The sequence below is a fragment of the Pollicipes pollicipes genome, unplaced genomic scaffold (assembly GCF_011947565.3).
Source record: "Pollicipes pollicipes isolate AB1234 unplaced genomic scaffold, Ppol_2.1 Scaffold_4881;HRSCAF=5763_pilon_pilon_pilon, whole genome shotgun sequence".
In the NCBI taxonomy this organism is placed as follows: domain Eukaryota; kingdom Metazoa; phylum Arthropoda; class Thecostraca; order Pollicipedomorpha; family Pollicipedidae; genus Pollicipes; species Pollicipes pollicipes.
This window is the reverse complement of record NW_023596576.1, coordinates 33,382,843-33,404,128: the sequence shown is the minus strand read 5'-3', so window position 1 is coordinate 33,404,128 and position 21,286 is coordinate 33,382,843. Positions and strand designations below refer to the sequence as shown.

The 21,286-nt window shown below is 61.5% G+C and overlaps 2 protein-coding genes across 4 annotated transcripts in view; both read left to right on the top strand.

Annotated features, from left to right (window-relative positions):
- The window catches only part of LOC119100278 (neuropathy target esterase sws), a 14,501-nt gene extending 8,120 nt beyond the window's left edge, over window positions 1–6,381 (top strand). Inside the window, exons 2-11 of the mRNA XM_037223386.1 lie at window positions 837–942; window positions 1,155–1,249; window positions 1,588–1,707; window positions 2,517–2,614; window positions 2,966–3,060; window positions 3,579–3,724; window positions 4,637–4,720; window positions 5,040–5,165; window positions 5,569–5,736; window positions 6,340–6,381. Coding sequence (XP_037079281.1) covers window positions 1,163–1,249; window positions 1,588–1,707; window positions 2,517–2,614; window positions 2,966–3,060; window positions 3,579–3,724; window positions 4,637–4,720; window positions 5,040–5,165; window positions 5,569–5,736; window positions 6,340–6,381 — 966 coding nt within the window. The 5' untranslated portion in view covers window positions 837–942; window positions 1,155–1,162. The remainder of the gene's footprint in view (window positions 1–836; window positions 943–1,154; window positions 1,250–1,587; window positions 1,708–2,516; window positions 2,615–2,965; window positions 3,061–3,578; window positions 3,725–4,636; window positions 4,721–5,039; window positions 5,166–5,568; window positions 5,737–6,339) is intronic.
- On the top strand, window positions 5,738–21,286 carry LOC119101755 (neuropathy target esterase sws). 3 transcript variants are annotated; one of them, XM_037225174.1, is made up of 17 exons: window positions 5,738–5,769; window positions 6,431–6,598; window positions 6,931–7,278; window positions 7,935–8,058; window positions 8,451–8,778; window positions 9,116–9,234; window positions 9,977–10,090; window positions 10,380–10,562; window positions 10,818–10,973; window positions 11,309–11,428; window positions 12,038–12,224; window positions 17,057–17,173; window positions 18,185–18,365; window positions 18,800–18,923; window positions 19,603–19,776; window positions 20,175–20,324; window positions 20,589–21,286. In XM_037225174.1, exons 3-17 carry the CDS (start codon window positions 7,151–7,153, stop codon window positions 20,682–20,684), a joined length of 2,301 nt encoding a protein of 766 aa, XP_037081069.1. In that variant the 5' UTR covers window positions 5,738–5,769; window positions 6,431–6,598; window positions 6,931–7,150; the 3' UTR covers window positions 20,685–21,286. The 3 variants fall into 3 exon arrangements, with proteins under 3 accessions (XP_037081069.1, XP_037081068.1, XP_037081070.1); XM_037225173.1 differs by lacking the exon at window positions 17,057–17,173 and adding an exon at window positions 14,028–14,144; XM_037225175.1 differs by lacking the exons at window positions 5,738–5,769; window positions 6,431–6,598; window positions 6,931–7,278; window positions 7,935–8,058; window positions 17,057–17,173 and adding an exon at window positions 14,028–14,144 and having other exon boundaries at window positions 8,066–8,778.

The window sequence follows — 21,286 nt, the reverse complement described above, 5'->3', positions numbered from 1 at the left end:
TGCAGGGGGCACCAGCATAGATGGATGTTGTAGCAAAGTAAAGCCAGCTCATGCTGTGGTGTGGCCATGCGGGCACCACCAGCGGCATTCTTGACATCACTGGAAATCATTTTGGAATCATGGCTGCCTTTCTGCCAGCCGCCAGGATTTTTGGAGAGTGTGACATAACCTTAATTGTGGCCAGCCTATATTTTGGAGGGTTTATAAGCATGGTGCGCCACCACCCTCCACCTTGGAGGCTGTATGAGCCTGATACATCACTGCCTGCCATTTTTGGAAGGTGTATACATGCAGCCTTCCTGGAAATGCTATCTCTCAATGTGCCAAAATTGGTGGTGTATGTTTGCCAAACTCTTGTGTGCTTGAGTGCTTGAGTGCTTGAGTGCTTCTTGAGTGCTTGGATTTACAACATGCAGCTGAACTTTGTGTAAAGCAATAACCATGAATGGTATAACTGGGCTTAAGGTGTACCAGGTCCAAATAACAAAATGAATTGATGTTACATGGAACATATCTGCTGTAGCAGTGGCATTGAGGCAACCATTTCGGCAGTTGTGCGTCAAGAAGATCTGAAGTGTAAAATTTCAAATTCCATGCCTTGATATTATAAGTTGCATGCCCTGATGCCATTGCCATGAACCAAAGCTGCTAAATACATATTGAGAGGGCTGTAGCTTGACAAAGATTTAGCTAGAAAGAAATTGTTTTGAAAGGGAGAGTGCTGCACCTTTACAAAGATTTAGAAAGGGATTGTTTTGAAAGGCCTATATTTTTAGAACAAAAGGCCTAACCTAGAAGGACTGAGGCTGTCTCACATGTTGTTTTTTTCATTACAGGTGTTGTTTGCGCTCGTCGCCCTTTTCCTGCTGCTATTCAGCATTGTATTCTACTGTGTCAGGAGTGGATCCCCGAGTGAAATTAAAAAGAATCTCCAAACAAAAGGTAAGCTGTTCATTTTCCCTTTACCTACCTTCCAATGCATAATCACTAAGCTATAGCACTGGATGTGTGCATTGTTAGGTCACTAGTATGTGCTGGGCAATGTTTGTGGCATTTGTGTCATAATACACTATGTGGGACATCTGATTATGTGGCTGTTGTGGCTGTTATGACAGTCGTGGCAGGACCTGATTCTGTATGATTTACCTTTGCAGTGGAAGACATGAAGGACTTTGTTGGCGTTGGAACCCGCCCGCGATTTAGGAAGCGAGACAAAATAGTGTTTTACGGACGGAAGATGCTGAGAAAGGTACTGTTCTTTTGACGTTTGTGTGTGTTGAATGTTATAACTAGACTTGATTGTGTTTACACCTTCCATTGATACCACAGCTGGTCTCGGTGTTTTAGGCTGTGCTTTTTCATGCCTACTCTGGGCCGAGGGAACCTCTCACCAAAGCTGTCTCTCTCTTCTCAGCAAAGCTGTCACTTTGCTCCTCTCATCAGGAGCAAAGCTGCATGCTGTAAAACACTATTATCGTCATCGTTTGTATTGCCCGCATAGTCCGTACCATATTTTCACGAGCATGTTGCCATAGATAAAGCTGGCTGGATTGTTCTCGCCGCGCCGACACTGGTCCGTTATCGCAGGTGAAATCGGTCGGCCAGTACGTCAAGTCGGGCAGCAAGCACGGGAAGAAGCGGCAGCTGGTGATGAAGTTCGCCAGGAACCTGTTGCAGATGCGCCGGGACGAGCAGACCCAGCTGGCGGTGGGTACCGGCGAGCTGGGCGGAGGGCGTGGGATCAGCCTGCCACAGTCCGACCGTCTGCAGGGTGGGCCTCGGTGATGGCGAGCGGTCTCCTTCGCGTCCCGTAGCCGTGCGCTCAATACTATTTGTCAGGGCGGATGGGCTGTTCGATATTACCCGGGCTATTGTTGCCGGGCGTGGCGTTTTCGGGATTGTGCGCTCTACCCTGTCGCTGGGACTTGCCCTCGTATCCGGGGGGGGGGGGGGGGGGCATCGGGGTTGTTCCTGGCCCTGGTCTTGTACATTTAGGTGGGAGGATAGGGGTGGAAGAGCTACTCTACGCGCAAGTCATGGCCCTATGTCGCGTTTCCAAACGGTTTCAAAATCACTCCGTACTTTTCCCGAACCATGTTCTGAGTCCTGATCGAATCAGATGTCGTGACTGCAATGTATCAGAGCCCTTGTCTGACCATAGTGGTTTCGGGGAGGCTCATTTAACTATTTTAGAGCAGCCAGGGCGGCCTTCATTGTTTATTTCATAGTTGTGAGTCCAATATTCGAAATGATATCTACTGTTTCAAAAATCGTTTAAATATTATCTACGGCAGGCCAAGAGGCTTGTCCCTGCAGGATGTGAAAGTCTCAAGAAGCTGCAGAAATGTCGCCCCATTCCATTTGTAGTCACGACTACCGAAACTCGTCGGCGTTGTTGCGTGTTCCCTGTCTGTTGGCGTGTGCACCGGCTGGCCATCGGGGGCCGCCCGGCCGGGCGTCCGCCGCGCCGGGGCTCGGGACGGCACGGCACCTGATGGGCGCTGTGCCGTCGCCAGGTGCTGGAGCCGCCCAGCGAGTACCTGCAGGAGGACCTGCGGGACGACAGCGACGCCTCGCTGCCGCGCGAGGTCATGTACATGCTGCGCAGTGTCAGGTCAGGCATCGGTGGCTGGCCGGGCGGACCCACTGCTGCAGGGTGGCGGCTCTGCCGTCCCACAGACGGGCAGCTGGTGTTTTGCACAATTGTGTGTGTTGTGCCCAGGAGTGTGTTGTAGGACAAGTGATGTTAGAAGAGCTCCACAAACCTCTGTTTTTGTTTTTTTAACGAAAGCCAAAATGAGACCATCGCTGAACAGGATTTATGGGGTGCCTGGTAACATGAATATTCAAATAGAACTCGTTTGACGATGAATGAAGTATCCCACACGATGATTGTCCCGTTTTTTTCTTCAGTATCTTCAGTGTATGTAAGCTGCGTTAATTGTGACATTCTGTGCTGTTTAAGGGTGTTCGGGCATTTTGAGAAGCCAGTCTTTCTGGAGCTGTGCAAGCAATGTGAAACCATCAAGCTTAGGGCTGGACAGTTTCTCTTCAAAATAGGTAAGTATTTCTCGTGCTAATCTCAAGAATCCTGACACTTGGGATTCCCATACAGGGCAACCCAACGCACAAGTATACCGAAAATTTCATCACAAAAAGTTTTTTTTGTTGGTGGTGTGAAGTCATACCTTCGTCGAGCTGGGTGGTTGTGAAGACCACTGGCTCACTGACGCCGCCATCAATGGTCGTGGGGGCTGTGATACAGCCATTTCATCCCAGCCTGATGGTCACATGACGCCGAGGGACTTTGTCGTTGAACAGGATGTCATGGATGTGGAGGGAAAGGAGTGTTTTGGCTCAGAACCGAGTCCATGTGCTGGTGGACGTCTCCCACTGCGTCAGTCAGTCGCTTAAAAACGAAGCCGACGTGCTGTTGAGTGCCCACCGTGGTGGTTCTAACGGCTTACCTGATGTCAGACGGCTTGTGGCCGGCCACTCCCGGCCCGGCGCCTCACACGACCGCACCGTCCTCCCGACCCACGCCTGCCGCCCTCACACCGCGCGCCTCCCCGCCGCAGGCGACAACGACGAGAACGTGTTTGTAGTGCAGTCGGGTCTGCTGGACGTGTTCATCACCGAGCCGGACGGCAGCTCCAGCACGCTCAAATACGTGGGCGCCGGCGACTCGGTCACTTCGCTGCTCAGCTTCTGCGACGTGCTGACGGTGGGTGTGGTGCCATCGGTTCCCTAGGTTACGTGCTGACGGTGGGTGGGGTGTCGTCTGTTCCCCAGGTCACGTGCTGACGGTGGGTGGGGTGCCATCGGTTCCCTAGGGTTACGTGCTGACGGCGGGTGGGGTGTCGTCTGTTCCCCAGGTCACATGCTGACGGTGGGTGTGGTGCCATCGGTTCCCTAGGTTACGTGCTGACGGCAGGTGGGGTGTCGTCTGTTCCCCAGGTCACGTGCTGACGGTGGGTGTGGTGCCATCGGTTCCCTAGGTTACGTGCTGACGGTGGGTGGGGTGCCATCGGTTCCCTAGGTTACGTGCTGACGGTGGGTGGGGTGTCGTCTGTTCCCCAGGTCACATGCTTCCGGTGGGGTGGGGGGGGGATGCTGTCTCCTGCCCAGGCTCTTTCCAGGTCGTATGCTGACGGTGGATGGGGCGCCGTGTCCTTCCCAGGTCACGTGCTGACGGAGGGTGTGGTGCCATCTCTTCCCCAGGTCACGTGCTGACGGTGGATGGCGCGCCGTGTCTTCCCAGGTCACGTGCTGACGGAGGGTGTGGTGCCATCTCTTCCCCAGGTCACGTGCTGACAGTGGATGGCGCGCCGTGTCCTTCCCAGGTCACGTGCTGACGGAGGGTGTGGTGCCATCTCTTCCCCAGGTCACGTGCTGACAGTGGATGGCGCGCCGTCAGCTCTGAGGATGAGCTGCTTTCTGTGCTCACCACAAGGCTGATGACGTGACACGGCGAGTGAGCGGCGCGCTGAGGGAGTGTCACTTGACATACTAGGGACATCAGACCAGTTGACAGCCGTTGTTACTGCTGGGCCTTCTGTTTACTGTGCCGTCGCCCCGTGGTAGCGTGCGGTAGCGGCAGCGCGATGGTGACATCTGGGTATACTATCTGTTCCAGGGCCACCCGCAGCCGTACAAAACAGTCTCGGCCAAGGCGGAGGTGGACACCATTGTCATCAAGCTGCCGTTCATGGCCTTCCTGGTACGAACTACCTCCTGCGTCTCTTTTGTGATGTCATGCGCGGAACTGCGAAACGTCGCCTGACACTCGCTCGTAACGTTGTGCGCTGCATGTGCTTGTCTCAGAAGTTGGCCTCGTCCTGTCAAAATGGTTATGCTAGTGTGTTCTTGGTCATGCCGGTGTTTGGCATTTTCTTGCCGGTTTTCCAAACAAGTTTGCATTGGAGTGTAGTGAAGTTGGCACATCTCAGCACACAACACAGCACACTGGGAGCAGAAGCCCCTCCCCCCCCCCCCTTCAGCATTGTGCTATTAGCACAGCCGACGCCGTCCGCCCGCAGAAGCTGACGGACAGCTACCCGGAGACGGTGGTGCGCATGGTGCAGATCATCATGATCCGCTTGATGCGCGTCACGTTCACGGCTCTGCACCACTACCTGGGCCTCAGCTCGGAGCTCATGACGCAGGTGAGGATCGCCGCCGCCCCACCGCCCCCCGCCCGCCCTCCGCCACCGACCGAGGAGGGCCGGCCGGGCGAGCCAACTGTAGCCGGCGCGACACACGTGCCGCAGCCAGCGGTCTTCCGGCGTGGTTTGTCGTTGGTGTCCACCGAAGCAGCTATGTAGTGTAGATTAGGTGCGCTCTGGCTAAAATGGCTTCTGACTGATCGTTATTGTCTTTCGTTGCGCGGCGCCAACAAGACGAGTCATTTTGTTCCATCCTTCCGTTGTGAAGCGGAGCATGGTCTGGGCAGGAGTCCTGCTGTTTTCCGGGAACAGAGATGTCCTGGCTGGCAGAGCTGGCGGGACAGCCCTGTAGCGCGCTGTCCCATCCCGCTCAGCTTACTCGTGCCGCCGTCCTCGGCAACAGTCGCGCCAGCGTGCCGAGACGGCCCACAAGGCGGCGCTGGCGTCGCCGCGGAAGCAGCGCCGGCCGCCGGCACCGGAGCACGTCACCAGCGGCGAGCCGGTTCCCGGCCGCGACCGCAGCCAGTCACAGAGCGAGCTGGCCACCGCCGGCGACGTCGACAGCGAGGAGGTCACCGTCGGCTCGGCGCCCTCCTCCTCCAGGGTAGGTCAGGTCACCGCCGGCTGACCCGAGGTCAGTGACGGCCGGGGGCTAGGGAGAGGTGACGGGTGGTTCGGCCAGGGACGGGTTCGCGGGGGGGGGGGGGGGGTACCGCCAGCTGAGCGTCCGTCTCGCACGGGGACGGGAACGGGCCGAGGCGGACTGGACAAGTAAGGGGCGTGGTGGAGACTGGCGCTGATGTGGGCTGGGACCAGGTCCGGCTCAGTTGGCCTGGTGGGAGGGCATTCATAGGTGCGGGTTTGTTGCGTGGTGTGCCAGCTGCCAGACGGAGCGCGTGTCACCATCAGACGAGCCACCGCGGCGGAGACGGCCGACTCTGCCTGACGCGTCGGCCGTCTCCGCTGAGCCCTCCTGGCTGCCTCCTGCCGTCAGCCGGAGCGGCGGCGCACGCTGGAGACGGCGGACTCCGCCTGACGCGTTGGCCGTCTCCGCTGAGCCCTCCTGGCTGCCCGTGCCGTCAGCCGGAACGGCGGCGCACGCTGGAGACGGCCGACTCTGCCTGACGCGTCGGCCATCTCCGCTGAGCCCTCCTGGCTGCCTCTGTGCCGTCAGCCGGAGCGGCGGCGCACGCTGGAGACGGCCGACTCTGCCTGACGCGTCGGCCGTCTCCGCTGAGCCCTCCTGGCTGCCTCTGTGCCGTCAGCCGGAGCGGCGGCGCACGCTGGAGACGGACGAGGCGGCGCTCTCGGCCGAGGCGCTCGAACGGTTCCGCAACATCCTGCAGCTGCCTGACCTGAGCCTGCTGGAGGGCCACGTGCTGCTGCGACAGCTGGCGCCCGGCCAGGTCATCATGACTGAGGGCTCTTACGAGGTCAGCCCCCATCCCCAGTTGCTGATGTAACTGGTGGCTTAAGACTGGTTGGGCAGGGGTGGGTAAAAACACTACTTTTTATGTTTTGGGATTTCCTTAATATCTGGTGCCTAATTCGTTTGCTTTTGAGCACGAAGTTGTCTAGAATACCTGTCATATGCATCGGTGCATTTAACGCGAATACATGTGACTTGTCCAAGGCATTGGTGTGTCCCTGATGGAAAGCTTACGTTTGCCGATTATTGTCGTGTCTGTATGAATGTTCCTTTCTCCGCTCGCCTGACGGTCGCCTACCCCACGTGACGCCGGCGGTGTATCTCGGCCGTGCTCAGGTGGGGGACGGCGGTCTGGTGCTGGTGCTGTCGGGCGCGCTACAGGTGTGTCAGCGGCGGCCCGACAAACCCTCCGAGGAGGTGCTCATGTACCTAGGCGCACGCGGGCCAGCTGGTCGGCGCGCTGGCCACGCTCTCCGGCGAGGCGAGCTTCTTCTCAGTCCGCGCCAAGTCATCGGCGCTCGTGGCGCAGCTCAGCCAGCAGACCTTCTACAACATCATGCTGGAGGTGCCGCACGTGGTGCTGCACGTGGCCAACACTGTCATCCGTCGGCTGTCGCCGTTCGTGCGGCAGATCGACTTCTCGCTCGACTGGACCTACATCGAGGCCGGCAAGGCCATCTACAGGTTAGTTGTGGTGGCACGGCACGCCGGTGCCGGAAAAAGCCTCCCGCGGCTTCATTGGCCGGAGTCATATGCCATTACATACGTTCAGTTCGCAGATTAAAACCTGTTACCGTGTATCGCCCGTGTCCGACAGTTTGTTGCGGAAATGCGCCATTTTCAATGTCAGCGATATGGCGCGTCGCCTGCTTTACAAACGTTTTAGTGTCATTGCGCAGCCATCATTCAGTCGTTGACACATGCTGCCAATATCCTCGCACTGCTCACACCATCGCTCGTGAAGAGCGGACGCGAGGCTGCGGCCAGTGCGAACCAGGGGTCAGTCTCCGGTGTGTGGCGCGAGCGAGGCGGTCGGCGCCGCTGGACGGCACGGGCCCAGCCTGCGGTGTGTGGCGCGTGCCAGGCGGTCGGCGCCGCCAGGCGGCATGGGCCCAGCCTGCGGTGTGTGGCGCGAGCCAGGCGGTCGGCGCCGCCGGACGGCACGGGCCCAGCCCGCGGTGTGTGGTGCGAGCCAGGCGGTCGGCTCCGCCGGGCGGCACGGGCCCAGTCCGCGGTGTGTGGCGCGAGCCGGGTGGCCGGCGCCGCCAGACGGCACGGGCCCAGCCTGCGGGGTACGTGGCGCGGACCGCACCGCTGAGCGCGGCGCCTCCCCTCCTCAGGCAGGGCGAGGCGAGCGACAGCACGTACATCATGCTGAGCGGTCGGCTCCGCTCCGTCATCACGCACCGCGACGGCCGGAAGGAGCTGCTCGGCGAGTACGCCCGCGGCGATCTGGTCGGCATCGTGAGTGACCCGCTGCCACCATCTGCTAGTCGGCGGCGCTAGCTGGTGGCGCCAGTCGACACATTCTGCTCGTCGGTTGCTCTGTGGTGTGCGGCCCGTGGGTGCAAGGGGCTGTGGAGATTGCGTGCATCTTCGGAAGCGATCTATATCCTGCTTTGGATTTCAACCGGACTGTTTTCTCGCTTCTTTTACCACACAAGCAGGGTATTCGTGTTCGGTTTGGCGCGTCGGGACACCATGTGCGGAGTACCTCTCCCGGACAAGCTATTTTGACGATTGACATGGGACGCCGTGCTGGTGGGAGAAAAGGCGGTCTGTTCTCGCCGGCTGGCTGTCTCCCGCCTCCACATGGAGCGGCGCTCCCTCCGCGGACGACTGCCTGCGGCCGGCAGGTGGAGACGCTGACGCAGACGGAGCGCAGCTCCACCGTCATGGCCATCCGCGACACCGAGGTGGCCAAGCTGTCGGACGGCCTGCTCAACTTCATCAAGCTCAAGTACCCGATCGTGGTGTCGCGCCTGATCGAGCTGCTCGGCCACCGCATCCTGGGCTCGTGGAAGCGCAGCGGCTCGCCGCTGGGCGGCGCCAGCGCCCTCAGCCAGGTGGTCGAGCAGCGGCCCAGCCAGACCAACTTCAACACGGTGGCGCTGCTGGCCGTGTCCGAGGACGTGCCGCTCGTGTCCTTCTCGTTCGAGCTGCTACACAGCCTGCTGGGCATCGGTGGGTATCGGCCGGCGGGCGTGCCCTGGCAGGCGCGCCCACCTGCGCCTCTGGGGCTGGAAGGCGAGTGCAAGGTCATTTGATGGACAGAGCTGCTGTGCGTCTAGCCCTTTGTTGGTACCACGTGAGAGTCCGCCTCGGTCTGCTGGCCTGCAGTTGCGCCCGCCCGTGAGGTGGCTCGTTGTATTCCGAATCCTGAGCTGTGTCACCCCCATGCTTACCCTGAAGACTATGAACCATTGTTTATGGAGGCGGTGTGTGGGCGTGCGTGTGTGTGCGTGTGTTGCGGCGGCGAGGGCCGGTTGGCAGCACGTAGCCAGCTGACGGTGGCCGCCAGGTCGCGCCACCCTGCTGACCTCGGAGCTGATCCGCAAGACGCTTGGTCCGGGCATCCTGGAGCCGAGCAACGACCACCGGCTGATCGCCTGGCTGGCCCAGCAGGAGGACCAGCACCAGGTGACGGCTCCTCAGCCCTCAGTCCTCAGCCTGTCAGCCAGCATTCTATCAGCCCTCATCCATCAATTGTCACCCTCAGCCCCCACCCCTTACCCCTCACCCTCGCACCCCTCAACCCTCATCCCTTTCAACCTTTCAATCCCTCAACCCCTCACCCCTCACTCCTCACCTCCTCACCCCCAACCTACTCAACCCCTACCCCTCGGGTCCTCAGCTCATCACTCAGCCTCAAACCAATCACCCCTCACACCCCCATCCCTCAGCCATCATCCATCAAGCCTCAACCCTCACCTACCACACACCCTCGGGCCTTACCCCTCACCCCTCACCCCCACGCGCCTAGTCCTCATCTCTCACAGCCCTCACCCCTCACCCCTCAGCCCTCACTCCTCACTGCCCATCCCTCATTCCTCACTCGTCACCCGTCACCCCGTGTGTGGACCAGCGCCAGCTAGCGGCCCTGGCGGATCGGCTTGGAGATGATGTTCAGTGAGTGTGCATACACACTCAGCAGTGCTGATCAGAGCTCTGAACCTGGCTGTCTTGAGAAGTTGCCCAGCAGTTTTGGTATTCGGGAGCTGTGAACACTGGCCTGGGGATGTGCCTGGCTCATTAGCTGGCGGTAAGTCACGATTTGGCACCCTTACTGGGCACGTCCGGGCGAACGTTTTGCCTCTGCTGGCGCTGTGACGCTTGCACAGCGCTCAGACCTGTGACGGAGGGCGGTCACGCGCCTCTGCAGGTGACGCTGTACCTGTGCGACGCCGAGCTGACGCCGTGGACGCAGCGCTGTATCCGGCAGGCGGACTGTATTTTGATCGTGGCCCTGGCCGAGCGGGGGCCCTCCGTCGGCAAGGTACGTTCCGGCCCACGCCGCGCGGTTGCAGGCTCACCAGCTCAGACGAGACACGTTGCTGAGGCATTGTGTTGCTGCCCCTCGGATTTCGTTCGGACTTCCTGCTTCGCTCGGAGGGCATCTTTTGCTATGCCCACTTTAGCGATGACCTCGGATTCGTGAAATGAGGCGAAGGTCATGTCTTCGGGTTCGGGTGTTGTATGGGACGTGACTGCCGTGGTATGCGTCACCTGTGACACCGGGGCCGCCGGCCGCCGCTGACGGCCGCTCCTGCCGCCGCCCGCCGCAGATCGAGAAGCAGCTGGAGACGCTAGCGGTGCGCACGCAGAAGGAGTTGATCTTGCTGCACCGTGAGGGGGCGCCGCTGCCGCGCCACACGGCCCGCTGGCTCAACATGCGCTCCTGGTGCTCCTCCCACCACCATATCCAGGCGCCCAAGCGGCTCTTCGCCAAGAAGAGCCTCACCAAGATCGTGAGTCGACTGCTGGGGGAGGGGCAGAGGGGGAGGGCAGACCGAAGCCGGTGAGGTAGCGGGCCTCGGCGTCGGCAGGACCCAGCTCTATAGAACAGATGAAGCGGCGCTGCCATCACGCCAGTTCGTGTTGCGTCCTGAACTCCACACGACTTGTACTCGGCACGATATGCCTTCCGGTCCCCCGCGTGCGCGACGAGCGCGTCACCCCAGACAGGGGTGGTGGACCGGCCCTGACGCCCCGCCCTGCCGCAGCGCGAGTCGTACCGCAAGATCCTGGAGACGGAGCCCAACCGGCACTCGGACGTCTCCCGGTTGGCGCGTCTGCTTACCGGCACCTCCGTCGGTCTGGTGCTGGGCGGCGGCGGCGCGCGCGGCGCTGCCCACGTCGGCATGATCAAGGCCATTCTGGTGAGGGCCGCCACGGAGCCTGACCTCAGCGAAGGGGAAGGGGAGGCCGTCCGCGGCGGCGCGCCCCGTGGGGCCGCCCGTCGAGCTCGACGCGGCTGGGACGGCCACAGTGTGCAGACGAGCGGGCAGTTCTGGGAGGTGCCATGGGTGTGATGGTTTGCCGCCTGACCCAGCCGCGCCGCGCTGGAGCTGCTCAATCAGGGCGGCTGATGCGGAGCTGCGCGGCACGGCCTGAAGTGCCAGCGGTGTGCGGCCGCCAGCCGTCGGGGCGCTCCGGCGCCGCCGCTGCCCGCCCACCCACCGCTGACGACGCTCCCCGCCCGCCTCGACCGCAGGAGGCCGGTATCCCGGTGGACATCGTGGGCGGCGTCAGCATCGGCGCCTTCATGGGCGCCCTCTACTGTCGGGAGAAGGACCTGGTGATCTGCACACAGAAGGCGCGCAGCTGGAGCATGGTGAGGCTGCTGAGTCCGGCCAGCGCGCCGCCCGGTCGTCGGCTGCTGGCTCACCGCGGCCGACGTGCCGGCCACCATCTCAGATGGCCATCACTGCTGCCTCGTCACGGCTGACGCGCCGGCTACCGTCTCAGATAGTCGCAACTGCTGGCCTGCTACGGCCGACGCGCCGGCTTCCATCTCAGATAGCCAGGACTATTGAGTCACTGCTGCTTGTAAGGAAAAAGAATAGGCCTCTGAACTTGTCGTGTCTCTTCTGTCAGTCTAATGTGTAGATCCTGACTTGCGCTATGGCCTGTTGAGCATATTGTGGCGTGGCATATGTTTTCGTCATAGTTGCAAAATTCGTTTATAGTTGGTAATCAGTTGATGAGCCCAATACTGCGCGTGCTTTGTGTGGCTTCCTCCTTCGCCCGTGGATGATGCGAAACCCACCTCTGTTCCACGTCAGCTGTGGTACGATGGGTCGGTGTGCGTTCAGGAGGCGTCGGCGGACGTGAGCTGGAGCCACGGCGAGGCTGGCCCCTGACCAGCACCGGCGGCCAGCCGTCGGCTCGTGCCGGCCGACGGGCCGCGTGTGACCCGGCGCTCCGCCCTTCCCGCCGGCAGAAAATGACCCAGCTGTGGCGCCAGGTGTGGGATCTGACCTACCCAGTCACCTCGTGGTTCTCGGGGCGCGCCTTCAACGCGCTGATCCAGGAGGCGCTGGGCGAGTGTCAGATCGAGGACCTCTGGCTGCCGTACTTCACGCTCACCACTGACATCACGGACAGCTCGATGCGGGTGCACACGCACGGTGAGGAAGCGCCCGCCTCTGCCCCGCCCCCGCCTGAGCGCAACCACGCCGAGCGAGAGCGGCCCACTGGTGCTCGCCGACGGACGTCCCCTACTCTAGCCTGAGCCAGTTCGGTCGGAATGAAGTCGATTGTCGAACGCTGCACAGAGCATTCCGCTGGTCATGTTTTCTTTCAGTTGGTCTTGTTGTGTATACGTGATTTGTGAAGATTGCCGGATGGCCAGTTTGTGGCGTTTTCTATTGTTGACCTCTAGATGTCGTGCTATCTCGTGTTGCCTTTAAGTTGGCTTGTTTTGACTTGACGTGACTGGCCGAGTCTGTCGGCTGTACTGTGTTCAGCCTGCCTGTATGATGCGCCTGTGAGGTGCTCGCCGGCTAGCGTCTCTAGCTCCGCTGTGCTGCTTCTGGTCCTGTCGGCTCGTGCCTCGAGCGCGTGCCTTCCCGCCGCTGGCCGACCGGCCCCTCCCGAGTGCGCCTGTCCGTCATGTCCTCCGCTTCAGTAGCGGCGCACGCCGCCGGCTCGGCGTGTCCGTCTCTCCCTCTCCTGGCCCGCGCTAACCGCTTGGCACCCCTGGGCGGGGCTGGCTAGTAGCGTGGCCGGCCCCGGCTGCTGCTTGCGAACGCGCCGGCTCGGTCCACGCGCCGGCTCCGGAAGCGCTGGCGCCTCCGGCTGCCGGGTCAACGCTATCCGTCCAGCCTGGGGTGACACTGGGGACTGAGGTCGCTCCGTGTAGATCGTCGCTGAGCCGCTTACACGCTGGACGCACGTGCCGTTTGCGTCCTCCCGTATGTGGGGCTAACAGGCAGCACTTTGTGGTGTGGCGGCCGCTTGTTTAGCCGTGCGCATTGGCCTGCTCGGAAATGGGCGATGAATGATTGGAACCACCACGTGGCTAGTGCACGACGCCTAATTTGGGACTCCGACAGCAGCTATTCTGCTTGACCAGTTGTTCACTGGGATCTACTGCTTATATTCAGCGCACCCCATATTGGACGTCGCTACGCGATGGAGCCGGTACTGTCAGCGATGGCTTCTATGAAGCGAGCACGTTGCGAGGTCCCCTTACACTCGAGCGTGCCGCCGGGCGGAGCTCAGACCGAGCCCCGTTCAGTGCCAGCCCTCACCGGGGCCAGCCAGCCAGCGACGGTCGCGCGGCCGCGCCACGTACAGTACAGGTGGCGGCTATGAGACCCCGAGGTGCAAGGCAGCGATGCGGCAGCGGTGCGGCCAGACTTACAGTTCGATTGCCAGCTTATAGCTCGACGGCCGCATTGTGGTGGAGTGGCTGTTAGAAGGCGTCCTTAAGTACAAGTCTGATAACGTCAGGTGTCAGTGGTTGATCCACCGGCCGAAAGCTTTGAAAGGAAAACATTTTTTACACTTTTTTGGCGATCGGTAATATGAGGCTCAAGGCTTAAACAATCCGTGTTTTAAAATGGCGGTTGGAGATACCCGTTACTTATGCGCGACCGCGCTGGGAGGTCTGTCCAGCCGAGTATCGGTAACAACGTCGTTGATAATGAAAGCACGTCGTTATAGAGCACGGTTATAGCTAGTTCCGTTGCATTGGTGAGACCAGGCCTTCATTTCGCACAACAGTGCCCATGCGTAAATCCTACACGCTGTTTTTTTTTTGCCAAGGAAGCTGTGCTTACCCTCGGCGAAAGTGTTCGCTGCCCGAAAAGTTGTCTAGAAAAGCTGTACATTTTCAGTATGGCAACGCCAGCAGAGGCGTTGGCTGTGTTAGGTGTGGCGAGGAGGAGACGAGTTGGCTGAGTGTGGTGTCTGTGCGGGGACGGCAGGCTCGCTATGGCGGTACGTGCGGGCCTCCATGTCGCTGTCTGGCTTCATGCCGCCGCTCTGCGATCCGAGGGACGGACACCTGCTGCTCGACGGCGGATACGTCAACAACCTGCCAGGTAACGGCCCGGCGGCGGGCGGGGAGCGCCCCGGAGGTAACGGCCCGGCGGCGGGCGGGGAGCGCCCCGGAGGTAACGGCCCGGCGGCGGGCGGGGAGCGCCCGGAGGTTACGGCCCGGCGGCGGGCGGGGAGCGCCCCGGAGGTAACGGCCCGGCGGCGGGCGGGGAGCGCCCCGGAGGTAACGGCCCGGCGGCGGGCGGGGAGCGCCCCGGAGGTAACGCCCCGGCGGCGGGCGGGGAGCGCGCGCGCGGGCCGGCGCCGGGCCGCGGGGCGGACACGTGGCGTCACACCGAGACCAGGGGGACGGACGGCGTGGGTGCCGAGCGCAGGGGCACACACCCACACACACGCGCAGACACCGACGGAGACCGGCCGCCGGCTCGGGGGCGGCGGTCCGCTCCGCCGCGCTCGACACAGAGGCAGGTCGCTGCTGGTAACGCGGGATCAGGCGGGCCGCGCTGGCCGTGGCATGCAATAGGAGACAGCGGGGGTAGTTTGTCAGCGAGCCGCGGTGGCGGCGGTCTGTCAGCGGCGGCACGGCACGGTCTGGCGGGGGGACGCACGGGACCGGAGCTGGCCACCAGCTCTGGTCCGGGGCTCTGTAGCACCGCTGCGGCTGCCGCCCGGTGGGAAGCGGCCGACGGTATGGCCGGAGACGTGCATGCCGTTAGGTAGTGTTCGGGTGCGGGTGGCAGGCTGCTCTGTTGCGCGACAGGTCTGGTGGGACGGCGCCGTCGGTGATGGGCGGGCCTTGTCCACGGTTCTATACGTTCTTCGTAGTCGGGTAGCAGCACTGGAGCGGATCGGACGCAACATCCGGCGTCGACCAGGTGTCACATCTGCTCATCTAGTGGCGAGTTTCTGGGCGAGTTTGTGGAGCCTTGGGTTCTTGCCAGCTCCAGCGTCGAGTGGACGCGTCTTGACGCAAGTACAGAAAGATGTGGGAAGCATCTACCGCTGTCAAGTCAGAAACTTACGGTCATGGACTGGGGGATCAGTGAGCTTTGGTTCAGCGCCATTTATCTCATTTGTTCTTCATGGTGTCACTTTGACCTGCGCCCGTGGGGTAGTGACCCAACGATTGCATTTGATGGTGCGTCTGCTGGGATTAAACTCACTCATCTTTTCTATTCCCTGCGACAAGGGGTATTTCTCAAAATCAGGGAGAAAGCTTCTCAATAGCATCATTTCAAAATTCATAATTTACCTTCAAACACCATAAATGCACGGTTTAAATGCGCAGTTTAAATGCACGAAAACGAGCATGTCCTTGTATCAAACCTAAATAACCGCCTCGCCAGAATACTTCCTTACGAGCACGAAGAACGGCAAACCTTCGTAGCTTTCTAACCTGATATATTGGAGGTCGGGGTAAAGCGTTAAAACTGCTACAGTCTGTGGATCGTCACTGAGAGTACCACAATTTCCAACATTCATTTTTTGTGTTTTGTACTGCGTTGACCCTGTGGTAATTATTTGCTTTTATTGAATTTCAAACATTTACGAACGCAACTAGTTAATTTTTGCAAATTCACTTAGCACGCACTATTTTGTAAGTAATTGTTAACATTGACCTGCCTAAATTGTTTTTAAACTCAACTAGCACGCACTATTGTGCAAGTTATTGTAAACATCTACCTATCTATAAATTACCTGAAATTATTTCGACCGCTTCACAGGCACGTGCTCATTGTTGAGATATTCTACGGGCATGCGGCAGTCCGAACCTTCCACTCTCTGTTGGGTTTCCGGTCGATGCAGCCGCCCAGACGGTGCCGTCAGAGCCGTCCGCGGTCTGTGGGACGTTCATGGCCGTGCCATGCTGTGGCGGCGCGGGGGCATGCGCGCCGCTGAGCTCTCGGCTCCGGACTCGGCGCGGGCCGACTCCGCCGATCGCTGCCCACCATGAACCCGGCGCGGGCCGACTCCGCCGATCCCTGCCCACCAGGATCTGCACGTCCACTCCGCTGCGACTCCGAACTCACTTCCCGAGTCGCGCCACCTCCCCCACCGTCACCCGGCCGTCCAGTCCATCTCCAGTTCTTCCAGTACGATAACTCTGCTATCCTGCAGTGTCGTAATCCTGCGCCCGTCGATCGGCCTGGGCGGCGTCCGGTCCACCTTGGTCCACCCCGTCTCCCCTGATGTCCGGTCTAGTGTGATCCAGCCCGTCTCCCCTGATGTCCGGTCTAGTGTGATCCAGCCCGTCTCCCCTGATGTCCGGTCCACCTTGGCCCAGCCCGTCTCCCCTGATGTCCGGTCTAGTGTGATCCAGCCTGTCCCCCCTGATGTCCGGTCCACCTTGGCCCAGCCCGTCTCCCCTGATGTCCGGTCCACCTTGGCCCAGCCCGTCTCCCCTGATGTCCGGTCCACCTTGGCCCAGCCCGTCTCCCCTGATGTCCGGTCCACCTTGGTCCAGCCCGTCTCCCCTGATGTCCCGTCTAGTGTGATCCAGCCCGTCTCCCCTGATGTCGGGTCTAGTGTGATCCAGCCCGTCTCCCCCGACGTCCGGTCCAGTTTGACCAAGCCCGCCTCCCCCGACGTCCGGTCCAGCTTGGTCCAGCCCGTCTCCCCTCATGTCCGGTCTAATGTGATCCATCCCGTCTCCCCCGACGTCCGGTCCAGTTTGCCCAAGCCCGCCTTCCCGCCTTCCCTGACGTCCGGTCCAATTTGATCCAGTCCGTCTCCCCCCGACGTCCGGTCCAGTTTGATCCAGCCGGTCTCCCCGGATATCCGGTTCAGTTTGATCCAGTCCGTCTCCCCTGAGGTCCTGGCCAGTTGGGTCCAGCCCGTCTCCTCTGACGTCCGGTCCCCGAGCCGCTCCCTCCGAGGCCGGCCGGTGGCGGGCGGGGCGGGCGCGCGCGTGCCGGGCCGCCGCTGACTCTCGGCCGCGCCGGTCCGGCTCCGGTAGGCACGCTGTGGCGGTACGTGCGCGCCAGTATGAGCATAGCCGGCGTGCTGCCGCCCGTCTGCGACCCCAGCGACGACCACCTGCTCGTCGACGGATGCTATGTGAATAACGTGCCAGGTAGGCGGCCGGCACAGCCCCGGCCGGCGCCAGCGGACGCTGGCGGAGGCGGCCCGCTGTCGGCCCGCTCACGAGCGCACGCCGGGGTGCGGCGGCGGGTGGCGGCCGGCGCAGCCCCGGCCGGCGCCAGCAGACGCTGGCCGAGTCGGCCCGCTGTCGGCCCGCTCACGAGCGCGCGCCGGGGTCAGGCGGCGGGTGGCGGCCGGCGCAGACCCGGCCGGCGCCAGCGGACCCTGGCCGAGTCGGCCCGCTGTCGGCCCGCTCACGAACGCACGCCGTGTGGGTAGACACACGCCTGATGTGAACGCTGCCAGTGAGCCACTGACGTCCGTGTGCGCTGCAACGTTTCATTTTTTCCCCACCGTCGACACCTTGATGGAATAGATAGATATAGATAAGGAGTTTCCACAAAGTGGGCCCTCCAGCCTCCACGTCATTGTGCATACAGTAGTCATTTAAGTTACTGTAAAAGACGGGACATTCCAGCTTCGGGAGGGACCTACAACTACGATCACTACGGTCAGAAGATTTTAGTTGGCGGGCAGTGCACAACGGGAGGAATACATGAGGGACATGAGGAGTACCACACCGCTGGACGGAAACAGCTCTCAGAGCCAGATGTCGTTTACGCCGGCCTGCCCTCGCACGGTCGTGCCTCCCGGGAGTCCGCGGCGAGCGCGGCGAACTGTTGGGCGAATACACTGCCGACTTTAGGCGCGTGATGTTTCGGAGGTTGGCGGCATTGTTAGACGTATTTTTTGTTGTTTTGCTGTAAACCGGAACCGTAAACCGGAAGGTGGATGTCTTGTTTTAGGCGAAGTGGCTCAAGTCCCTTGCATGAAAAGGTTATCGCACTTAAAACGTTATGTTTTGTTCTTGTTGATTAATGTAATCGATTTGATTGATTGACTGATTGGTTGATTTGTGTGTTGGTGTGACCGCCCGGCGCCTGCGGGTGTTGCCGACCTGGCGTGACCTGCCGGAGACGTGACGTGCCGTGCCGTGGGGCAGCGGACGTGATGCGCTCGCAGATGGGCGCGCACATGGTGCTGGCCGTGGACGTGGGCTCGCAGGACGACGCCAGCCTCACCAACTACGGCGACCACCTGTCCGGCTGGTGGCTGCTCTGGAAGCGCTGGAACCCGTTCGCCGAGACGGTCAGGGTACCCAGTCTGCCCGACATCCAGTCCAGGTGAGGGGCTGGGTGGCACGCGCCAGGTCAGGACGCACCTACGGAAGGGATCACTGGCGCACGTGGCGGTTTTGGGTGCATCGTTACCTGTGACACGAGGTGCTCTTTTCAATGGCGCATCTGGCCCAAACATCAGTCGTTGTTGTGGGATGCCACGGTGTCACTGCCTCGATATCGGACAGCGTACTGGTGTTAGCGGCCTGAGGCGTGGAGACGGGTCGGGCCGGCAGCATTCGGGACGGTGCCCGGCCGCTGACCGACGCCTCGGCCCGCTGAGGCCGGCCGCTGACCAGCGCCTCGGCTCGCTGAGGCCGGCCGCTGACCGACGCCTCGGCCCGCTGACCGGCGCCTCGGCCCGCTGAGGCCGGCCGCTGACCGGCGCCGAGGCCAGCTGAGGCCAGCCGCTGACCGACGCCGCATCGCGTGCCGCGCAGGCTGGCGTACGTCTCGTGCGTGCGCCAACTGGAAGAGGTCAAGAGCAGCGACTACTGCGAGTACATCCGGCCGCCCATCGACCGCTACCGCACGCTGCAGTTCGGCAGCTTCGACGAGATCAAGGCAGGTCACGGGTCGCGCCGCCGCCGGGGCGGAGCCGTGAGGGGAGGGGAGAGATACCCTCGCCGTTGGACGCACCGCCGCGGTCCGTGCGTGTGATGTACTTTCGCCATCGATTGCTCGCTCTATTGGTCAGTGGTTTTGCCATTGGTTTTGCTATGCTCACCTTCATACGACTTGATGTTGAAAATCGTAATTGAGATCCGTCTGGATGGTAGTTGGCGTATCTCCACTCTTCTTTATTGACAGTTATGATTGGCGCGAGCGTGGTCGTCCAGTCTGTCGTTGCTGTCTTCTCCTGTACAGTCCCAGTGCTCCGCACTCCGCCCCTCCCCTCCTTTAAGACAATGATCGATTCTCGACAGCCGTCCCAAACTGATGGCACCCGGTACTTTCTCCTGGTTACACCCGGTACTTTCTCCTGGTCAGTGCCGCGCGTACGGATAAAAAGGAACCACGAATAATTGCCAACAATTAGCTTTGCGACGCCTCGCATGGATATCGTGATTTTTCCCCTGTCGTTCGTGCACGGTGACTGTTCAGCTGCTCCAGCCCGGTCAGTTTTGGGCGTCTTTCCAACTCCGGTCAGTCCCCCACCTCGGTGACCAGCTCTCCCTCTTCCCCTCCGCGTCCCCCCCCCCCGCCTCTGGGTCCCGATCTCACGCCGTTTTGCCGGCCGCAGGACGTCGGCTTCTTCCACGGCAGCACCTACTTCGCCGGCATGCAGAAGGCGGGAACGTTGCAGTCGCTGGCGAACCCGAAGAGCACGCCGGCTGCCAAGGAGGCGCCGGCCGTGCAGCGGCGCGTGTCGCAGGAGGCGGCGCACTCGCACAAGTTCACCGACCTCGCCCAGATGGTGGGTGGCCGCTGACCGGCCATCACCACCACCACCGCCGCTGGCATGGCGGACCATGGGGTCGGGCGGGGCGGGATCCTCAGACATCAGGGCGCCGGCTGGAGGGGGAGGGGGCCTGACGCCCGAGGAGCTGTCGCGGGCTGTGGGGCTTGTCCTTACCTGGGGTCAGCACACACGCAGCTCCGCGTGTCCGGTCGTCCGCGTGTCCGGTGACCTCCGAGGGATGGGGTGGTGTCCGGCTCATGTCGTGTTTGGTCTTGCCAGGTTACCGTGTCAGCCAGTGTGTATGCGCGTGGGACTAGCGGTGGGTCAGGCCCAGCGCGTGTGCACGGCACGTGGCGCGCCGGACCGCCGCTGCCCCTCTCGTCCCTCTGAGCGGCTTCGCCTCGGCCGGACAGGTGTGCAGGGTGCGCGTGCCGCGCCACTCCCTGTACGACAGCCTCGACTCGGACGAGGATGAGGACGAGGACGAGTACGGGCTGGAAGGCGGCGCGGCCACAGAGCAGGGCTACCACTCGGAGCCGCCGGTGCCCCGCGGACGACCCCAGGTCAGTCAGCTGGTGACCATTACCCTGGGCTCTGTGGTACAGGTGACCATGACCCGACCGGTGGCGGGTGGGGGCCATCCGGCCCGACCTTGCCTTCGGCAGTGTGGCTAGGGTCCGCCAAGGCCTGTGCTTCCGAGGAGTCTATGCCATGCCTCTGTGGCGGCCTGGTGAGTTGGCGGTTCCCCGCTGGTGGTGACGTGGTGCGGGGTGAGCGCCCGGTGCTGCCCTCTGCGCTGCCGCCCTCACGCTGTGCCGTCGCCGCAGGTGCACGACTCCAAGGGCTACTTCTCGGAGGTGTCCGACATCGAGGTGTCGGAGGGACCCGACACGGCCGACTTGTCGGACGAGCTCACCTCGTAGGGGTGCCCGGGCGGTCGACAGCAGTATCAATGCAAGGAGCAGGGACCCGGCGTGCCGCCCGCCCCTGCTGGGCTGGACGAGCGCGAACCGGGTCCCTGCCCACCCTAGCGCAGGGAGAGCCGTGTGCTCTGGCTTAGCCGCGGCCTGTTTGCCGCTTGGTGGACGTATCTTTCGAACGGGAGTGGCGGCGATGTACTCCGGAGTGTCGCGGCTCGGCAGGGTGTGCTTACGTGAGCTGCTGTGCAGAGCTTGAGTGCCTTAGGTGTGTTGCTTTGCCGTAGTGTTGTGGAAAGAGCCGAGAAGCGCTCTGATAGCGGAGATTATCCAACGCGACGTCATATATTTTGTAGATCTCACAGCAGGGCCGTCAGATATCTGTCAAAGATGGTGCGTCTTACCACGGCCAAAGATCTGCGAGATGTTACACAACGTAATGGGCTGTTGTCTTTCCATGTAGTTTGTGCAACCAAAAGGCAGTGGTGCTAGTGCTTGGGGGCACTGCCGTGTGCGCCTGTTCGACGAAGCAGGACAGCATTGCTCAGCGGGGCGTGATGTATCATGTGATTGTACTCGCGTCCAAATACAGGAGTATATGTGGGTCA